At 47.2% G+C, this 21,782-nt stretch overlaps 1 protein-coding gene and 1 pseudogene across 1 annotated transcript in view; both read right to left on the bottom strand.

Moving 5' to 3' along the window:
• The window catches only part of ZMAT2 (zinc finger matrin-type 2), a 95,411-nt gene that overhangs the window by 58,064 nt on the left and 15,565 nt on the right, over positions 1–21,782 (bottom strand). The window contains exon 3 of the mRNA XM_063928791.1: positions 16,811–16,937. Within this exon, the coding sequence (XP_063784861.1) occupies positions 16,811–16,937 (127 nt within the window). The remainder of the gene's footprint in view (positions 1–16,810; positions 16,938–21,782) is intronic.
• Positions 9,508–9,623, bottom strand: LOC134938822 (U6 spliceosomal RNA; annotated as a pseudogene).

Below are 21,782 nucleotides of genomic sequence, written 5' to 3'. Positions count from 1 at the left end.
GGAGCGGTCAAACGTCTGTTACGCTTGCTAGTAGTCACAATGAAGTTGTCCTCATGAACAGTTGTTGTTTTTGGATGACCAGTTCGTTTTCTTGTAACATTTTGACCCGTTTTTGACTTTCGCTCAATAGCCCGACGCACGGCCCCAACGGATACCTTCAACCGTTTGTGGATTTGCCGCAGAGATTAACTTTCTTCCCTCAAAACAATGATATATTTTGTTATTTTTTTTATCATACTCCATTCACACACAAGTAGCAGAATGTACGATAAACAAGCTTCTTTTTGATTTCAGGTGGTGTGCTCAGACTTTTGACAAGTACTGTAAATATAAACTCCTCTGGGGCATGGATAAGTCCATGCCCCAGAGGAGTTTATATTTCCTAACACATGTTCACACACAGACCACCCCACCCCCACGTTGATCTAGAGTAATTGTTGTCATAAGCCAATTAATTTACTGGTAAGCAGAGCTGGCCCTAACCAATATGATGCCCTAAGCAAGATTTTGGCTGGTGCCCCCTAGCACCGCTGCTAGTACCGCCTCTGACCCTGCACCCCTTACCCAGCACCATCACCCCTCACCCATAGCAGTCCTCATTTTGGTGCTCCTACCACCTATATTTTAAATAGGAACAGTGCGCACATTCGGCGCGCACCTCAAAAAAAGGGTGTGCTTTTGCTGGGAAGGGGTATGGCCACACAATTGTACCCCCAATTAAAATTACGCCACACAGTAGTTCAACTTTATTCACATTACAACACACTGAATCGCTCCTTATTCACATTACACCACACCAGTTTGCTTTATATTCACATTAGACCACACTGTAGTGCCCTTTCTATATGTTACTCCACACAGTAGAGCACAAAAAATGCCACACAATAATGCCTTTATACACATAATACCACACAGTAATGCCCGTTACACATATGGCAAACATTATTAATGTCCTTATAAACATAATGCACCTTACACATGCCACACATTAATGCCCTTATACACATGACACACATAATGCCACTTACACATATGCTGCACATTATTAATGCCCTTATACACGACACACAATGCCACTTACACATATGCTGCACATTATGAATGCCCTTATACACGACACACATAGTGCCACTTACACATATGCTGCACATTATTAGTGCCCTTATACACATGACACACATAGTGCCCCTTACACAAAATGCTGCACATTATTAGTGCCCTTATACACATGACACACATAGTGCCCCTTACACAAAATGCTGCACATTATTAAGGCATTTATACACGACACACATAATGCCACTTACACATATGTCAAACACTACTGCACAACCAACCCACCTGCACACAGCACTCACACGGTCGCTAACATTGTAACCTCTGCTTGGATACAGATGTGTCCTCATACATCTTGCCTCAATGTGCCATGCAGCAGGAGATGCCTGGTGTGAGTCAGCTCGCAGGTCCTGGCCAGCTCTGCTAATCTTGGGCGCCTTTTTGGCAAAAACGCGTCTTATTTGCATTACTATATGACTAGAATGCATAAACATCTTCTGCTGATTAAAATGATATGCGGCATGCCTATATTCTGTTTGTGACTGTGACTGTATCTGCATACGAAATGCTACATTACAGTGATTTCCAGGAATACACTGTAACATAGCACTTCTATGCAGATACAGCTGAAATCACACACAGAATATAGGCATGCTGATTATCATTTTAATCAGCATAAGCTGCTTGTGCCCCTAGGCATTCGCCTAGTTTGCCTATGCCTAGGGCCGGCTCTCCGCTGGTAAGTTTTTGGATAGTGGGTGGAAGTGGCATTGCTCAGAGAGAATATACAAACTCCACACATACATAGCCCTGGTTGGATTCAGACCAGTGGCACAGTGCTGTGATGCAACAATGGCAAACACTGCTCAACCGCATCGCTCCTGATTATCCTGGTTCCCAAACTAGAGATGACATTTAGGAAGGCGCTAAACCTGAAAGCGATCATGAGGGCCCTGGTCCTGGCCTGAGCGACTGGTCTAAAGACATACATGGCTGGCTGATGCCTTATCCACAGCTGGCGATGGAGCATAGATGCCCCCTGCACCCTCTATTGGATACCCCACCTCCTTTGGCCAAATAAAACATTAGTTATTAGCAATGAGATGCAAATCTTCAGACCCAATCCAAAGTGCCTGCTCACGTGCTTTATGGGACAGGAGGGAAACACCTTTTTGTTGCTGTGATTAGGATCATTACTAACCATTAGGAAATGTTACATTTTGGGGCTTTGAGGGCCTTTAAATTCATGTGAATGCAAAAAGGTGCCCAGCAGGATATATGGGTAGCAGTTGATTTACCGACGGTCATAATCCCGACAGCTATTGACAGACAGTCAAAATACCGACGTTCGTTATGCTGACATGTTCAAAATGCAGACATAGTCAGAATACAGACAATTGAAATGCCGACATGCGTTTTGAAAGGAATTTTTGGCCAAAAACAGACTTGTTCATACTTTACCATCCCAGTGGACCTGGAAAGGGAATATAATAGTGTGTCGAGCACGGCGAGCCATGCGAGGGGATGCGGAACACTTAGACCGTGTCTATGTCGACCTATGTTGACATTGACCAACCCCCCCCCCCAGAATTCATGTCGGCATTTTGACATGTCGGCATTTCAAATGTTTGTATTCTGACCATGTCGGCATTTTGAGCATGTCGGCATAATGAATGTCAATATTTTGACAGCGTCTGTATTTTGACTGTAGGTCAATGGCTGTCGGGAGTATGACCGTCGGTAAATCATACTGAACCCGGATATGCAGCTAGAGTACCGAAATGATAAGCACCCAAACACTAATAGCCAGCCCCAGATCCTTATGCACCCCTGGTAACCGCCTACGGAGACTCGCCGACGTGTGTGTAATAACAGAAGATAAGAACAATGCAGCCGGCTCTATAACGCTGCGACGTATGGTAAAGCTCCGTGTACAGACTGAATAGGTCATACCCTGATATTTTGCTCAATAAAGAAAAGCACAAATCCCATAAATATGAAACATTCTAAATGATGTTTTCCTAGGCAGCCAATAGGAGACTTATTGCTCTCACAGTCCACATATGCTATTTACTTTTTGTCTGATATTTGGACAGCCGTGTCTTAAAGTAAATCAATACACTTTTATTAGTTGCAGGTCACCAGCCACTGCTCACAAGTACCAGGTATTCTTTTATTGGAAAAACAGAAGAATATAAAATCGCTGCACCCACCTGGAGCGTTCCGGGGTCTTGTATAATACAAATCAGAGTCATCTCTTTAATGCACCTAAGACATTACAGTAATGGTACAGCAGCTGCTGAGATGTATTTTTGTATTCATTGATGGAGAAATAGATATAAACCATTCTAACCACTTCAAACAACACACGCAAAAAAAAATAAAAAATGTTGGTAATAAAAATCCACTACACTAAAAATATAACAATATAGCCCCTAGTACCAGGTCCTCATAGGGGGGGGGTACCCGGATGACAGATAGATAGTGTCTAGTTACATAGTCAATAGATCGACACCATATGTTAGACAGACATTCGGTCGACAGGGTCAAAATGTCGACATGGTCAAAAGGGCGACATGAAAAATGTAGACAGTCAGTACAAAAGGTCAACAGAGTCAAAAAGGTCGACATGAAAATGGTCGACAAAAAGGTAGACAGGTTCTTTTTATTATTTTACATGTTTTGGGACTATTTCATACCGTCTCTATCCATGTCGGCACAAAGTCGGTTATAAACCTTATGGAGAGCGCAGCGAGCCACCGAGCCCGAAGCGCGGCGAGCAAGGTGAGCCCCGCGAGGGATTGCCATTCTACAATTGGGGGTCCCAGATGACAAAACTATACACACACAAACCGCAAAAAATGAAAAAATAAAATAAAAATATTGTCTACCTTTGTTGTGTGTCGACCATTTTCATGTCGACCTTTTGACCCTGTCGACCTTTTGCACTGTCTACCTTTGTCATGTTGAACTTTTGACTCTTGTCGACCTAATGTCTGTCTATTTACTGTCTAACTTGACACTGTCTAACATCCCACACTCGGGGAGAAGATTGCATTATTTGCTATTGCATGTAATTATTAGCCGCAGCACACATATAGCCCCTATAACCAGCCAGGCCTAGGAATGCACCATGCAATGTCATGCAGTCGGCGTGCAGGAGGTCTGATGTGCATAAGGTAAACTCACTCCCCCCCCCCCCCCCCCCCCCCGCATCTTAACAAGGTTTCATTCTAATAACAGGATTTTGGTACTTACCGATAAATCCCTTTCTCCGATTCCACAGGGGCCACTGGAGCGTAGTTACAATGGGGATATAGTAGGCAGTAATTGGGAGCTGGCACTTTAAAATTCTCAACCTGTGGCTAGCTCCTCCCCTACTATCTCCCCTCCAAGCCAGTCTACGTAAAACTGTGCCCGATGAGAGATGGAATAAACAAACCTTAAGGTAGAGGAGGTTAATGACGCCCTGTAAACCAGGATAACCCAAACTAAACCTGGAACAGAACCTGACAAAAAACCAGGCTAGCCTGAACTCAACAAGCAGTCATATGGTGATCTGCAAACCGTTAAGCAAAAAACAAGGAGGAACAGCGCTGGGCGGGCGTCCAGTGGCCCCTGTGGAATCGGAGAAAGGGATTTATCGGTAAGTACCAAAATCCTGTTTTCTCCTTCATCCACTAGGGGCCACTGGAGCGTAGTTACAATGGGGACGTCCCAGAGCTCCCAAAAACGGGCGGGAGAGCGCTGCGAGTCCTGTAAAAACTGCTCGGCCAAATTGTGATGCAGAGGCCGCAAAAGTGTCAAACTTGTAGAATTTGACAATAGGAATGTCAGTCCGACCAAGTAGCCGCCCGACAAACTATTTATGGAGACCCCACGGGCAGCCGCCCACAAAGGTCTTACCACGCGCGTTAAGTGCGCTGAAATGGAATACGGAGGCTCCCTAGCAACCTCCAAGAAGACTGTCTGATGGTTAGATGTATCCAACGGCCCAGCGTATGTTGGGACCCCGGCTATTTAGCACGGGAGCATTGTACAGCACCAAGAAGAAAACACTTTGTCGAATAGCCGAAGACCTCTGTAGGGAGAGTCGGCGAGCCATGACAACATTCAAAGAGGACCAAAAAACACTAGTGTCAGATTTGTCGGAAAAATGGACATCCCCTCAGGAAGAAACGACCGCTGAGACCGAAACTCAGCCGGGGGAGATGCCATAGAGCACTCCCTGAAAAAGAGGCCGAACCTACGGCCGCTAGGCTAATCTCTTTTGGAAGAAAACCGAAAAAAACAGAGACCTAAAATTCAGGTCAGTGTGGTATGAAGCGCAGCGGAGCAAAACCTCCCAGAGAAACCAAAGATGACGGCTGAATGGTAACTGAAAGAAGGGGAAAACCCCTTTTATGCTTATTATGTCCGATACAGTTTTCCAAAAGTGGCAAAAGCGAGAAGAGGTAACAGACTTCTGAAATCGGGGCCCGGTAGGCCTAACCAACCTAGGGAACTACTCCCTTCTGAGGTCTCGTGAACAGTCACACGGTTACACGGAACCAGTGTAAGATTGAACAAGGAAAAGTTGTTGAAGTGGACAGTCCAGTCGAGGTAGTAGCATAGGCTCCTCTACTGACAACAGGTGTATCTGTATCTTCAAGACATCTGTGGCCCAACCAGAGCCACCGAGAGGACTAGCACGCATAATCCCCTCCTGTGTTACCGAACCGGAGGTAGAAATTAAAAAGGGAGGCCGGATAGAATAACCAGAAAACTCCCCGGAGCCCTGAGGGCCTCCTCGGCTACTGCCCGAGCTCACGCCCGAGAGTAGTAAAGGGTTAAAAAGTCAGTCAGAACGCCCTGAGGTCGATCCGAAATCTCCGCCCACAGCGGACCAGCTGACAAAACTCCGGGGAATGTTTTCTCCCCCGGGAGTCTGACCTGGTGGCTTGACCCGGAAAGAAGATTGTTGTCCCCCGCTCAGAGAGGGATGTTGTCCCCCGTTCAGAGAGGAATGTTGTCCCCCGCTCAGAGAGGAATGGAGGCGACCACTCCTTGCGTCGCAACTTGACTGAAGGAATAGAGTACCTGGTGCCGAGGAAGGAAAAATCCTCTGACGGACCAAGTTGAGAAACGTCTATGAGGAGCATAAATTGGATCTGTGTTGAACCATAAGCTCCTGGATCCTCCGGATATTCAGAAGCCACCTAATGTACAGAGTGGGAAAGCAGCAGTAGATTGTCCATTTAGGGAACCAACGTCACCTTCTGCCCTTGAAAGAGTTATTCTGTGATCTTCCTGAACTCTGTGGGAGCGGAAGAGATACCGAGAGGAAAGGACTGACAGTGAAAATGAGAATCCTGTAATGTGAATCTGAGAAAAGCCCGTCCAACTGAAATCAGTAAACAGGCATCTCTGAAGACAAGGGACACGTAAAAACTCCCTTTCTTGTTCAAAAAAAAAAATTAGCAATCACAGACTGAAAGGATTGTAAGGCCAGAATAGGTCTGGCCGAGCCAACTGGCTTCGGAACGTGAGAAGAAAACAAAGGCCTGAGAACTGTCCCGATTCAAATGATATGTGAAAAACAGGGATCAACACTCTTTGCGGTTAGAAGCATATGGAGCGCCGCCTGCAGTATGACTCTTGTCATCGTAAATCGGCCGCCCCCTGCCGAGGGACTCCTGAGATGGTTGTTCCGAAATCTAGTTTGCCCCAGCCTTCTCAGTTCTTCCCATAGGACCACCGACCTGCGCCTACCCTGGGACCCTCCAGGTGGTAGGAAAGTCTGACCTGTAGTGGGTTTATAAGGATGATGCTGAACCTCTGCTTCAGCTCTTTTTTTTTTTTTTTTTTTTTTTTTTTGAGATCCCCTGGCGACTGAAATATCGCCCGTGTGGAGTCGAAAGTTTCCGAAGGGTCACGGAAAAATCTAAAGGAAAGACCGGTAACGGTCTGTCTTGGAGCTGGGGCAGTATTAGGAGAAAGCAAAGTGGACTTACCTCCAATGGTTCAAGAAATCCTGCAGAAAGTTCCTTCCCCTGAACCATCTGCCCCGTAGGATTACATGTTCACCTGTCACAGTCGCAGCCCCAGAGGTCGACGGTTTAAGACAGCCCAAGCGAAAATGCAGGGTCCGAGTCTGCAGACGTGGTGACCTTCAAAGATCATAGAGCAGAATCGTGATTCGGACCTGTACCAAAGTATCAATTGATCCTGATGTGAAACATCCTGTAACCTAGAGGACAATTGTTCCACAACCTACCTGTTCCGGACAAGGTAGAAACATGCTGCCGTATATGTCTTCGATGGGTCCCTGAACAAGGTTGCTCAGGAAAACGGCAGCTTGTTGGACCGGCGGTACATCGAGGGGTATATCCTAGAAAGGTTCTGATACCATCTCCTGACGACTGTGGGAAGAGGGTAGGGAAAACAAACATTGTTTGATACCTGATTTTGTGTGTTCGGGTGTCTGACGGCCGCCTACCGGAGCCTGCCCAGCTCATCCGAGACTGGGCCAGTCGCTGTCATTTCGTCATTGGCGTCGAACCCTGATGGACTTGACGTGTCCGCCTCCTTTACCTGCAGTACCAGACGAACTGCTGTATAATGCACCTGGATATTCTGAGACACTGGTTCAGACTCCACAGAAAACAGACATCATTAGTATTGTAACCTGGAAGGTTAGCAAGGTTCCTTTAGAAACCTGGAGAGGTGAAATGACGTACAAGATCTCTGGTTAATAGTGACATTACCTGTATAATCTGAGCTGTTCAACAGGAGTGTCCTGCAGGCGCGTGGAGGGCTCTGCAGATGGCTCCACCGCATACTTCACACCTAAGAGGGAATTCTTTAACTATCCCAGGTGAGAGGAGAAAAGGTGGGTTAAAGAAACACAGCCATATGTAAAGTCTGCACTATAATATATAGTGACCGACATCAAATAAACTTTCTGGAGCAGCGGAGACCTGAACCAGTAGCGCTGCGCTGTGGGACAGGAGTCTTAGCCCTAGGCTATAGGGGCTCCCCTTAAAGTTTCTTTATTTTCAAACCCTGGTCCCCCTGTACAGATACCCGCTACTAGCGTACTGAGCCGCAGCGCTATTTGTCTGATGCCTTACCCGCATTCCCCAAATTACAAATAGCATTAGTAACTAGCCAAGGAATAATAAAGGGAAGACCACACTGTATGTAGTGTACCGCTAAATTTAGGTGCACCAGATGTTTCTCGGAGGTTCCGCTGGCTTTTCAAAATGGTGACCAGACTGTGAGAAAAGATGGGGGAAATTGTTATGTGGCAAGGAGGTATTTTGTTATTAGAAAACATTGCGGAAGTGGTTTGTTTTATCTTAAAGATGTATGTGGACACCTCTGTACAAACTACACAAAAGTAGGGCACTGGTAGGAACCAGACCCACGCCCTCCATGCCGCAAGGCAGCAACGCCAACCACCACACCATCCGCACTGCCCTATATACGGCATTGTATGCATATATCTATATACATACCTCCACACATCTATATATATATATATTCATACATACACATCTATATATATATATATATATATATACACACCCACAGTGAATCCAACCCTGTATGTGAACCCATTAGGGTAGATAAATACTGTAGTATATGTATGGTAAATAAATTGTGCACATTTTTGAATCATTATGAGATGAGCCCCAGCTCCTGTAATAGAGCAGGCTCCTGTATGAAATGCCTGTCAGAGGACTCTCCTGCAGGGAGGAATGTCAGCAACTCCCTGCACAGAAAATTTAAAAACCCCCCCTGAGACAGGATTTGTGTCTAGAGGCAGTGAACGCTGCGATCCGCCGCCGGGAGCCCGCTGAGCAAAGCGGGAATAGCCTTCACCCCCACATCCTACCTTTATCCTCCCTGAACAGCCCGGAGAGGGAAGGGAGCTTGCAGCGGCCGGGGAGCGGTGTGACAGTGCAGCGGCGTGTCCTGTAGCGGCCGGGGGACGGAGTGCGCTTAGCCCGCCGAACAGAGCGGGAGTTAGCTCCGCCCCCTCCGCTTCGGCGCCAAATTTAAACCTGCTCTACCATAAGCGGGAAGCGCCCTGTATCTCCCCGGCCGCTTGTAAGCTGTGGCCGGGGAGCGTTTCATGCACCGAGTCCCATGTGACCTTGTGTGCCAGAGTCTGGAGCCTAGCTGTGTGAGCAATAATGACTCACTTTTGCAAATAATAATGTGCTAAGTATGCTCCTTAGACTCTGGCATACAGCTTCTATTCTCACTGTGTATCCCCCGGCTGCCTTCTGCAGCCGGGTAGTGAAGAGCGCTGAGCCCGCTTACAGAGCGGGCTGAAGCTCCGCCCCCCATATAATGGCGCCAAGTTCAAATTATTAAGCGCCTTTGATGCACTCCAGCCTTCTATGACTGGAGTATAGGGGACCATACCTATGTTGAAAACTGAAACTGTTTAATTCTGGTCAGGATTATATGGAACGCTTCAAGAATTTGCATGTCATCCTTGCACAGGGCTCATGCTGCGCAGGGGCTTTGCTAAACTTCTCTATATCGTTCCAATTTAGTGCTGCCGAAGCAAGCACTTCAAACACATGATAAAACATACATCAGTGACAAGGGGGGATGTTTGTACTCACCACACTTTAGGCGTACTCCAACTCGACCCCGAGGCTCCGACACACGCCGCACGCAGCGGTGTCCGGTCCCTTTTGTACTCATCTTCTGATGGAGTGGCCCCGACACGAGCCGCACGCAGCGGTGTCCGGCCATTTTTGATACTCACCGCTGCCATGCTGCCGGAATCTTCTGCTGGATGGAGTGGCCGCGACACGCGCCGCACGCAGCGGTGTCCGCCGACTCAGGAGAGCTCAGTGTCTCCCTCAGCCGGGGCCCATCCCTAGCCGCACGCAGCTGCGATGGGACCCCGCCGGCAGCTCCCACGGTGCAGACTGGCAGTGGCAGAGCTGCCAGTCTGTGAGTGTAAGAAAGAAAAATAAAATAATAAAGAAAAAAGAAAAATTTCTTCAGCTAAACCCAAGTGAACCAGCTCACATCGGGCACATACTAAGACTGGCTTGGAGGGGAGATAGTAGGGGAGGAGCTAGCCACAGGTTGAGAATTTTAAAGTGCCAGCTCCCAATTACTGCCTACTATATCCCCATTGTAACTACGCTCCAGTGGCCCCTAGTGGATGAAGGAGAAAAACTGTTAGGATTATTACTGCAGCTGCTCTTTGCATAAAGCAATTTGCATGCTGGGCTGAGTGGTACATTAATATCTGCTGTAGCATGAAATAGAACTGTATTTTAGGTTTATTTGATTTGAAGCTTGTACAGATGCGTCCTCATACAGCTAGCCTCAATACACAATGCAGAGCAGCGTCTTTGTCGCTTGAATTTGCGTTTTCGTTGCTTCGCTAGGCTGCACTGATTAATTTGTTATTCGACACTTTTATATTTGTGTGCGACAAATACCTTTTCCACTACTGTAGCACGGTTCGCAGGGCGACCCGTGCTACAGCCCCCTAAAGACAGCGCACACCAATCCGGCAATTGCCAGTTTGGTGACGCGGCGGGGGCGGCGCTGGGAGACCACATGATCTCCCAGGGCCGACCTCCCATACACTGTGAACGGGAGCTGTGTCGCCTCGACACGGCTCCCGTTCACACTAGACAGCTAGCCCGGTTGAACACGTGTTCAACCCGGCTAGCTACCACGGTAGGATTCCCGGATCACTTGATCCGGGAATTTGCCGGGGGACCCTTTTCCACTAGGGAAAAACACGGGTAAATGCGCGCCCCAGCGCATTTACCCGTGTTTCTAAGAGCTAGTGGAAAAGGGGTACGAGTCTGAATCTGTATACGCAGAACAAGGGAACTGCATTGTAGCACTTCTTATGCAGATTCAGAGGTAGACGCGGTACACAAAGCATTTTTGGACGCAGCTCCTGTGTGTGAATATGCTAATGCTGCAGGAGGAGTCTTGTGCATATAGACGCGTCCTACAACTTCTGGGATCCACCTCTATGGTCCGCCGCTGTGTCCGAGGCCCCAGTATCGGAACATCTGCGAAAACAGCGGCCATCTGAGTAACCTTTGGGTTACGAAGTATGGCTGGTGTTTTCACTCAGCCGGGGCCTGGAAAACTGTATCTGGAGATGCAGACCCTGGCCTCGCCACTCCAGAAACAGGGGGATACCCCACTGCCAACCCGGTTTTCAGGATCGCAGCCCAGCGCCAGCCTCTCCTGACCCCCAACCTGATTACTGACAGGTTGAAGCTTAGCGGGGCGGCCCGCAGTCGCACAGATACACCAGTGTCACATATGAAATCAGCGCAGTTTCGTCACATCGTATTAAAAACAAGATGCAAATTTAAACGCCTGCCCAGTTGTAATGCCTGGACCGACATATTGAGCGGCCGATCGGCAAGTGTGCATAGCTTCCATAATGGGCTGCTCGGATGCAGTGACGGCTGGTCGGCCGCTTTACCTTTCTAGTGTGTACCCAGCCTGGGTGTGGATCATTAAATCTACAAGCAAAAGGTCTACAGTCATTACATCGACACGCATATGGTCGACAGGGTCAAAATGTAGACCTTAGTAAAGGTAGACAGGGTCAAAGGGTCGACACATGAAAAGGTCGACATGACAAAAGGTTGAAACAAAAAGGTCGACAACATTTTTTACTTTTTTGGGTGTCATTTTCGCCATCAAAGCACGTGGAACCCCAATTAGTGTACTGCTTTGCTCGCCATAATGCGGGCTAGGTGCCTCGCTCTGCTACCGCTGCGCTCGGCACGGGTTACTATTCCCAATCGTAGTCCACGTGGATGGTAAAGTATGAAAAAGTTGATTTAAATGTTAAAACACACAAAAGTTGTGTCGACCACATGAACCTGTTGACCACAAACACGGACAACCTTTTACATGTCGACCGTTAGTGGTCAACCTTTTCATTGTCGACCTGTAGTCCGGATACCACTTATCCTAAACCTGTGACTTTCCATCATGTACATTACTCTTGTTATCGGATGCCTTACACTTGGCATCAGCTATGTAAAGTTGTCCCTTTACAACATATAGGAGCACGCTGTGGGGGAGAGGTGTCACACCTTCTAAAGAGGAGAAGAAAAGATGTTGCCCACAGCAACCAATCAGCTTCTGCCTATCCTTTTATAGAAAGTACTAGATAAATGATAGCGACAATCTGATTGGTGTGCTATGGACAAAAAACCCTACTTGTCTTCTCTGGAAGGTTTGATGCATCTCCTCCTTCGTCTCATGTGACGCCGCCATTAATGTATCCCACTAATGCCCACTGCTGCAACCAGTCACTGCTGTACCCCCACAGACAGAAACAGTAAGAGCCTCCTGGGGTTAGAATGGTCACCAGACAGATGATGCATCGTATTCCCAGCCATAGTTCACAGGGAGAAGCTTATAAGAGGAACATGTCCTACTGCAAGTGGTCTGGATCTCGCAGCAGTCAATGGACGTTATATTACTAGATGGGATTCGCACAACTCACTTGGACAACTGTAAAGCACTGGAGACACTTATCTGGAGTCAGCCAATAAGAAGCATTTGTATAAGCGGTAATATCCCCTCTAATGTGCAGCGGCTGGTGGGATGAGGGGGGGGTTATGGGATGACAATTTGTTGTTCCTGCAGTGTCTGTCTTTACAATCCTCCGCCATGCTGTCTTTCCATGATTAAGTAGCCAAGGGCACACAAAAAAAACAAAACTTCTCAGAAATTAAAGCACAGCCTTTCGGATGGAAGCATTGCTTCCCGGCATCTAAAGCATTACACAGGCTGAGATCGTATCACAAACCACCAATTTCACTGTTCTTAGAGCCCATCGGTGTAGGACCGAGGCTCCTTCCCAGCAGAAGCAAAAATAGATGAAATCATGGATTGTTTACGGAGAATCCTCCTCCATAGCATCTTCCCATTGCTATGTACATAAATGCCAACCGCTGAGTAGGTGCCTCTAATCTCACCATGTGCTGGAAGTCGCCATGTATAAAACCACTAATATGGCACATGTAGATATTGCTGCCCATCTCCGCGCCAGGTTCCATGAGAGACTGCGAGCGCCGGTGAGGGGGCCTTATTTTGCTGGAAAAGAGTCATAGTTGCAATGTGATGCGACCAGGACGCACCAGGAGACTGTGCTGATTAAATGATATGACACTTGTATGTCTGTGGGCGGCTGAGTCTCTGAATGTGTACACGAAGTGCTAAAATGCAGCAGCCGCACCTTTTCTTCAATACAAGTTCTGTTCTGCTACATATACAGGGAAGCAGTAAATACCCCGAAGGACGGAATCCCAGCATTCGATATACCGATGCCGGAACCCTGAAGGACGTCAGAAACCCAGCGTCTAAATACTCAGAATACCGGCCTCAAAATACAGACAGGACACGCTGGCGTCCTGCCACGGGAGCAGGGGGAGGGGTTAGGTATGAGAAGGGGTGTTAGGGTGCAGGGACGGGAAAGGTATAGTTAGGTACCGGGGGGGGGGTGTTAGGTTTAGGCCGGACCTGGCCAACCTGTGGCTCTCCAGCGGTTGTGAAACTACACATCCCAGTATGACCAGCAACAGATTTAGCATCCCCAAATAGCAAAACTGTGGCAGGGAATGCTGGGACTTGTAGTTTCACAACAGCTGGAGGGGGAGGTTGAGGGTAGGCACCAAGCTGGGAGGGTTAGGTTTAGGCACCCACAATGGAGGTTTAGGGTAGGGGGCAGAGGAGGGTTAGGGTACTTTACAGGGGGCTGTTGGGATTCTGATGGTCAGGACGTTGCCGTCGGTATTCTGACAAACGGCATCGGTATATCAGACTGATTCCCGTATACAGACTCAGTCACACTGCATATCACATTAATCAGTACAATCCTGGTGTGTCCTAGCGACATCGCAAAGTAATTTTTGGCAAAAAAAAGAAAAGAAAAAGACGCCCGTCGTCAGCAGAGTTGCACAGGACCTGGCGGCTCACTCACGCCAGGCATTTCCCGCTTCATGGCGCATTGTGGCTGGCTGTATGAGGACGCATCTCTACGCCTTTTCTGAAATATATGTGAAAACCAAGGTTCGAATTTTTCTCTCTTTCTTTTTAATTACGTTTATTTTTGTTTGCTTTAATGTTTTCAAAATGGAATCTTGCTTATTATATTAATAATGCGAAACATTGCTATGTACGAGAAACCTTGATCAGTCATGTTCTAATACTTTCACAACATTAACAATCCAAAATGATTAGGCTTTGATATTATTTATTTTACATCTTTCAATAAAACCAATTTGTTACTTATTATTATTCCTATAACATCTAAATATATGTAGACTAAACATATTAAAACATACAAAGAACACTCGGAGACATCTCAATAGCACTGAAGGTTTTTAATTGAAGTAAACACAAAGGAGGTTAAACCATGAGGTGCTTCTCTGTGTAATGCCTCTTTAATGTGTTGGAGTTGTTTACACTCACTTTAAGATTGTGGGGCAGATGTACTAAAGCCTTGGAGAGTGGTAAAGTGGAGAAAAGTAAAGTACCAACCAATCAGCTCCTACCTATTATTTTTCAAACACAGCCTGTCACATGTCAGTTAGAAGCTAATCGGCTGATACTTTGGGGCAGATGTATTAACCTGTAGAAGGCATAAGGAAGTGATAAACCAGTGATATGTGCAGGGTGATAAAGGCACCAGCCAATCAGCTCCAATATGTAAATTAACAGTTAGGATCTGATTGGCTGCTGCCTTTATCACCTTGCACATATCGCTGGTTTATCACTTCCTTATGCCTTCTCCAGGTTACTACATCTGCCCCTTTATCTCCAATACCCCTTTTCCACTAGCTTTTTAAACACGTGTAAATGTGCGGGGGCGTGCATTTACCCGTGTTTTTCCCTAGTGGAAAAGGGTCCCCCTGCAAATTCCCAGATCAAGTGATCTGGGAATCTTACCCGGCTAGCTGTCTAGTGTGAACGGGAGCCGTGTCGAGGCGACACAGCTCCCGTTCACAGTGTATGGGAGGGCGGCGCTGGGAGATCATGTGATCTCCCAGCGCCACCCCTGCCGTGTCACTAGCAGCGTCACCAACCCGGCAATATGCAAGGGGGCTGTAGCACGGGTCGCAGCTGTGTCAGGCGACATGGCTGCGACCCGTGCTACACAGTGGAAAAGGGGTATAAGTCTTAGTACACAGACCTCTGAGACCGTTAGTTTTCTACAGTCCCATAGGATTTTTAGGGGAGGCTTTTGTGGATCGGATTCTAGGCAGATTTAAACACCCTCTTTATCGCTGTTGTGTGTGAGTTTGCAATGTATTGCACTGGTTCAGCTCACTCAAATGAAGGACACAACCAACAAGAATGTGGAATAATACCAGGGGGATTCCCTTGTAATAGGCAAAAAAAAAAAAAAAGAAACTGTTAAAATAACCCCAATTGTTTAAACCAGCCAACCCTTGTGCAAACTGCTCATGGTGTCAACGAAAGTACTGTATACTATTAGCGAATGTTATTCAGGCATCTTTTATACAAGACACATGCATCTGAAAGTTAACGCTAGTTAATTAACTGTAATTGCTAGTTCGGGGGCTGGCCATGCTACTACGCATTTGTGGTCCTCAAACCAAGCATGTGGCAGCGCCCATTGCAGGGAAGGGGATCCTACATATCCCTCTCCCGGTAACTTTAGCGCTGTGTAGTCTATAGGCTACAATGGATAACAGGGCTAAGGTTGCTTGGTAAATCTCACAATATGGTGTCTGCTATTGTGATCAGAAAGGGGAACCGCAGCGGATACCCCCACAATACATCCTGGGAATGCTTACATGTTTTCAGGGGGATTTCCCGAAAGATTATTTTAATAAATATGTTCCTTAGTCCTGCAATGTTCACTATTCACACATACGGCAGCATTTTATTTCATATTGTTATTCCCGTAGTGTGTATTCTATATACATACGGCCTGATTCAGCGATTTGCACAATGTTGAAGTTTTACATGGTGGAGCTATTTTTTTGCCACAGCGCATGCGTCTAAGCCACAGTGTCGCGATGGTCTTGTAACGTTGGTCGCGGCAAGGATTCATCTGCAGATTGAACAGTCAGCCACCATTTGTGGGTGATAACAGGGGGTGGCTACTAAAACGCAGGGGTGTGGCAACTGTATGGCGGGGGAGGGGGGGGGGGGGCGAGTAACTGCATGCCACTGCAATCCTGTATGCAGTCAAAAGGGCTCCGGCGTCCCAGTTCTGTTGGCCAGTCTGCGCAAGCATAGGGTCACTCAGAAGGTCGATCATCGAGCGATGTATGCCAGATGGTTGCACTTTCATACACAAATGGAGGATCTGAGAGGCTTCCAGTGGGCGCCTCTGTACAGATCCCGGCGACTGTGACATTTGTATATTTTCGCACAGCCGCTGGGTTCAGGATCGGAGCTGCAATGGCATTTGCGTACATCTCTGAATGAGGCCCATAATCCTTTCTTCAATCGCTAGGTACTGTAGACCTTCCTAGACAGCCTCACTGGCAGGAGCACATCTCAGAGGCTATGCAGGAGCCCTGGAAGTCCTACTCTGTCTCTCTGCACCCACTCAGTGTGAAGCCACGGACTGACAGACAAAGCCAGCTGTCATTTTGCCATCATCAATTAGCACTTAGCTGACAATTGCACATAATCACAATCATGTAAACCACCTCCAACACTATAGAAATTCATTATCATTACTGCTAGTAGTAAATGTTGTCCTTACCCTCCCATCTCAGACTGTGGGGTCGTCTTCGTAATGACAATGGTCTTCCCCAACTTAGACTCCAAGTCCACCTTGTAGTCTCTATGTCGGAGCAGTTCTCTCTTAACCGGGGGCTGCAGTGGTTTTCCTACAAATACATTTTTTAGCAAATGGCGATTAACAATACAGAACTCAATCAGAAGATATTCAGTACATATGGCAAGTAAATACTAGCATGACTTCTTACTGATACAACACATTTTAACACTTTAAATGCTACTTTTTACTAGTGTGAGGCCTTGAGGTGGTTGGGTTGTGCTGGCCTGGGGGGTCCTGTGCTCTAGACTTGAACAAACCTTAGGAATGTTCGGGATCCATCTGATAAGCTCACCTGGTTGCAATAATAAGACCAATGTTTTTGGCCAAAACTATGATGAGCACATCAATTTTACTCTATGTTAAATTGCAGGGTTTATTATAATTGTTCTGATTAGCAGTGTTTAGTATTTACAATGTTCATTCTAGCACCCTGCACCCTTCAAAACCCGTGCAGTTCTTCTTTCCTGCCTGGAGTGTCGCTCTCTGCTTTGTTGCTTCTAGCACAGTCAGGTCTGTATCTCAGCACTGAGATACAGACCTGACTGTGCTAGAAGCACCGCAGCAGAGAGCGACACCACAAGCAGGAAAGAGGAACTGAATGGGGTTTGAAAGGTGCAGGGTGTTAGAATGAAGACTACTCACAGTGTGCATCTGCATTTTCTCTTTTTTCAACATGGTAGAACCTCTCATTATGTTTAGGATAAGGGTGTGCAGTCCAGCCAACCCCACCCCCTTCATATATACTGGTATGATAAGCAAAACAAAATCAACATTGATTCACATTGTATAAAGATTAGTGGTAAGATAAAAAATAGGATTTTAATTACATACCGGTAAATCCTTTTCTCGTAGTCCGTACAGGATACTGGGGTCCACATTAGTACCATGAGGGTATAGACGGGTCCACTAGGAGCCTTGGGCACTTTAAGAGTTTAATAGTGTGCGCTGGCTCCTCCCTCTATGCCCCTCCTACCAGACTCCGTTTAGAAACTGTGCCCGAGGAGACGGACATACTTTTAGAGAAGGATTTAAAAGAACAGTGGCGAGATTCCAACCAGAACACACAAACAAGAGGAAAGCCATGCTAACCAAACTTGAACAGGAACAGCAACAGCTCAACCAACAACAATACTGAACCAAGTAACAGTGCAGGAAAACATGAAGCACTGGGCGGGCACCCAGTATCCTCTACGGACTATGAGAAAAGGATTTACCGTTAGGTAATTAAAATCCTATTTTTTTTTACGTCCTAGAGGATACTGGAGTCCACATTAGTACCATGGGGATGTACCAAAGCTCCCAAACCGGGTAGGAGAGTGCTGAGGTTCCTGCAGAACAGATTTACCAAATTGAAAGTCCTCAGAAGCCAAAATATCAAACTTGTAGAACTTAGCAAACGTGTTCGAACCTGACCAAGTAGCTGCTCGTCAGAGCTGTAAAGCCGAGACACCCCGGGCAGCCGCCCAGGAAGAACCCACCGACATAGTAGAGTGGGCCTGTACAGATCTTGGAACCGGCAAACCTGCTGTAGAATAAGCATGCAGGACAGTAAGCCTGATCCAGCGAGCAATAGACTGCTTTGAAGCAGGACATACAATTTTATTGGGATCATAGAGAACAAACAGCGAGTCAGATTTTCTGTGACGAGCTGTCCGCTTCACATAGATCTTCAAAGCCCTCACAACATCCAAGGACTTTGAAGTAGCAGAGGTGTTGGTAATCACCGGGACCACAATAGGTTGGTTGATATGAAACGCAGACACCACCTTTGGAAGAAATTGCTGACGAGTTCTGAATTCAGCTCTATCTTCATGAAAAATCAAATTAGGGCTTTTGTGGGACAATGCCCCCCGCTCCGACACACGCCTTGCTGAAGCAAGGCCAACAGTGTGACGGCCTACCACGTAAGAAACTTGACGTCAACATCCTGTAAAGGCTCAAACCATTCGACTGCAGGAACTGCAACACCACGTTGAGATCCCAAGGTGCCGTAGGAGGCACAAAGGGCGGTTGGATGTGCAGAACACCCATCAAAAATGTCTGAACCTCCGAGAGAAGCCAATTGTTTCTGGAAGTAAACGGATAAGGCCGAAATCTGGACTTTTAAAGGAGCCCAAACGTAGGCCCACATCCACTCCTGACTGCAGAAAAATGAGAAAATGTCTCAGTTGAAATTTTACCGCAGGAAACTTCCTGTTCTCACACCAAGAGACGTATTTTTTCCAAATACGGTGGTAATGTTTAGACGTTACCCCCTTTCTGGCTTGGATCAAGGTTGGAATAACCCTGTCCGGGATCCCTTTCCGGGCTAGAATTTGACGCTCAACCTTCATGCAGTCACACGTAGCCGCGGTAAGTCGTGATAGACGAACGGCCCCTGTTGTAGAAGATCCTCGCGAAGAGGTAGAGGCCACGGGGTCCTCTAGGAGCATCTCCAGTAGATCCGCGTACCAGGCCCTGCTTGGAGAGTCTGGAGCAATGAGAATAGCTTGAACTTTTTCCCTTTTTATTTTTTGAGAATTCTTGGGATCAATGGAAGTGGTGGAAACACGTACACCACCTGGTAGTCCCCATGGAGTCACCAGAGCGTCCACCGCCACTTCTTGTGGGTCTCTCGATCTGGAACAATACCGCTTGAGCTTCTTCTTGAGACGAGAAGCCATCATGTCGATTTGTGGAATTCCCCACCGACGTGTGAAGGCCCCACTCCCCCGGGTGGAGGTCATGTCTGCTGAGGAAGTCTGCTTCCCAGTTGTCTATTTCCGGAATGAAAACTGCAGACAACGTCACAGCGTGCCATTCTGCCCAGAGGAGAGTCCTTGTTACCTCTGACATTGCTGCTCTACTCTTCGTTCCGCCCTGTCGGGTTATGTACATTACCGCCATCACATTGTCCGACTGAACCTGAATGGCGTGATCCTGAAGAAGATGTGATGCTTGGAGAAGGGCGTTGTATATGGCCCTTAGTTCCAGAATGTTGACCGGAAGAATGGTTTCCTGACTTGACCATTTTCCTTGGAACTGTTCCCCTTGGGTGACTGCTCCCCAACCTCTGAGGCTTGCGTCTGTGGTTAGCAGAATCCAATTTTGAATCCCGACCCTTCGGACCTCGGTCAGGTGAGAGGTCTGAAGCCACCACAGAAGAGAAATCCTGGCTTTTGGTGACAGACGTATCCTCTGGTGCATGTGAAGATGCAATCCGGACCAACAGATCCAGCTGTAAGGGCCTTGCATGTAACCTTCCGTACTGCAGTGCCTCATAAGAGGCTACCATCTTCCCCAGGAGGCGAATGCATAGATGCACCGATAACCGGGTCGGTCTTAGAACGTCCCACACCATTGACTGAATTACCAAGGCATTTTCCAATGGAAGGAATACCTACTGTGTCCCCGTATCCAGTATCATCCCCAGGAACGGAAGCCTCAGTGTTGGTTCCAGGTGAGATTTTGGCAGGTTCAGAATCCACCCGTGATCCTGGAGTAGTCGTGTTGACAGGGCAATGTTTTCTAACAACCTCTCCCTGGATGGTGCTTTTATCAGCAGATCGTCCAGGTATGGTATTATATTCACTCCTTGCTTGCGGAGGAGAAACATCATCTCTGCCATTACCTTGGTGAACACCCTTGTGCCGTGGAGAGGCCAAATGTCAGGGCCTGGAACTGGTAGTGACAGTCCTGTAATGCAAGCCTTAGATAAGCCTGATGAGGTGGCCAAATCGGAATAAGAAGGTACGTATCCTTGATATCCAGAGACACCAGAAATTACCCCTCCTCCCGACCTGAGATCACCGCTCTCAGAGACTCCATCTTGAATTTGAACACCCATAAGTACGGGTACAGTGACTTGAGGTTTAAAATGGGCCCTACCGAACCGTCCAGTTTCGGTACCACAAACAGGTTGGAATAATAACCCTTGTTTTGCAGTTGAAGTGGAACTGGAACAATGACCTGAGTCTGTACCAGTTTTGAATTCCTGCCTGTAAAGTCATGCTTGCTTCTGGAGAAGCTGGTAAGCCTGATTTGAAGAATATGTGAGGTGGGAGTTCCTGAAACTCCAGTCTGTAGCCCTGGGCGATAAGATCTTTGACCCATGGATCCAGGCATGATGTTGCCCATATGTGACTGAAATATCTTAACCGGGCTCCCACCTGCCTGTCTTCCAGGCAGTGTGGTCCACCGTCATGTTGAAGGCTTTGAGGAAGCAGAACCGGAGGTCTGTTCCTGTGAAACTGCAGTTGCAGGTTTTCTGGGTTTACCTCTATTGCCTTTGAAGGCCGTAGAAGAACCTTTGGATTTACTTTAAAATTTTGCTGTCCCAAAGGACTGCAGAGTAGGTTTTCCTAGCTGGGGGTGCTGCGGAAGGAAGGTATGTAGACTTACCCGCCATAGCCTTGGATATCCACGTATCCAGTTCATCTCCAAAAAGGGCTTCACCTGTGAATGGTAGGCTTTCCACGCCTTTCCTGGAATCCGCATCCGCAGTCCCCTGGCGTAGCCACAAGCCCCTGCCATGGCAGTGGTGCGTGCGTTGAGCAAACCAATTTCCTTTATGGCCTCCACCATAAAATTAGCAGAGTCCTGTATATGCTGTAGGAGTAAAATTATCTCCCCCCTGGATAAGGAATCTAACCCGTCAATTAGATTACCTGACCATTTTGCAATGGCCCTAGTGATCCATGCACAAGCAATAGTGGGTTTCCACTTTTTCCTATCATCCTGAGGAAACGGGAAGGATGTGAGTAACCTTTTAGGGATCTGAAACTTCTTGTCCGGATTAACCCAAGTTTCTTCAAACAGAGAATTGAACTCCTTTGAAGCAGGGAAAGTAGCAGAGGATTTCTTTTTTACATTAAAATAAGATTCCTCATCCACCTCCACCACCTTGTCAGGAATG

This window comes from Pseudophryne corroboree, chromosome 6, assembly GCF_028390025.1.
Source record: "Pseudophryne corroboree isolate aPseCor3 chromosome 6, aPseCor3.hap2, whole genome shotgun sequence".
Taxonomy (NCBI): Eukaryota; Metazoa; Chordata; class Amphibia; order Anura; family Myobatrachidae; genus Pseudophryne; species Pseudophryne corroboree.
Note: the sequence above shows the minus strand (reverse complement) of the source record. Positions and strands in the feature narration are given on the sequence as shown.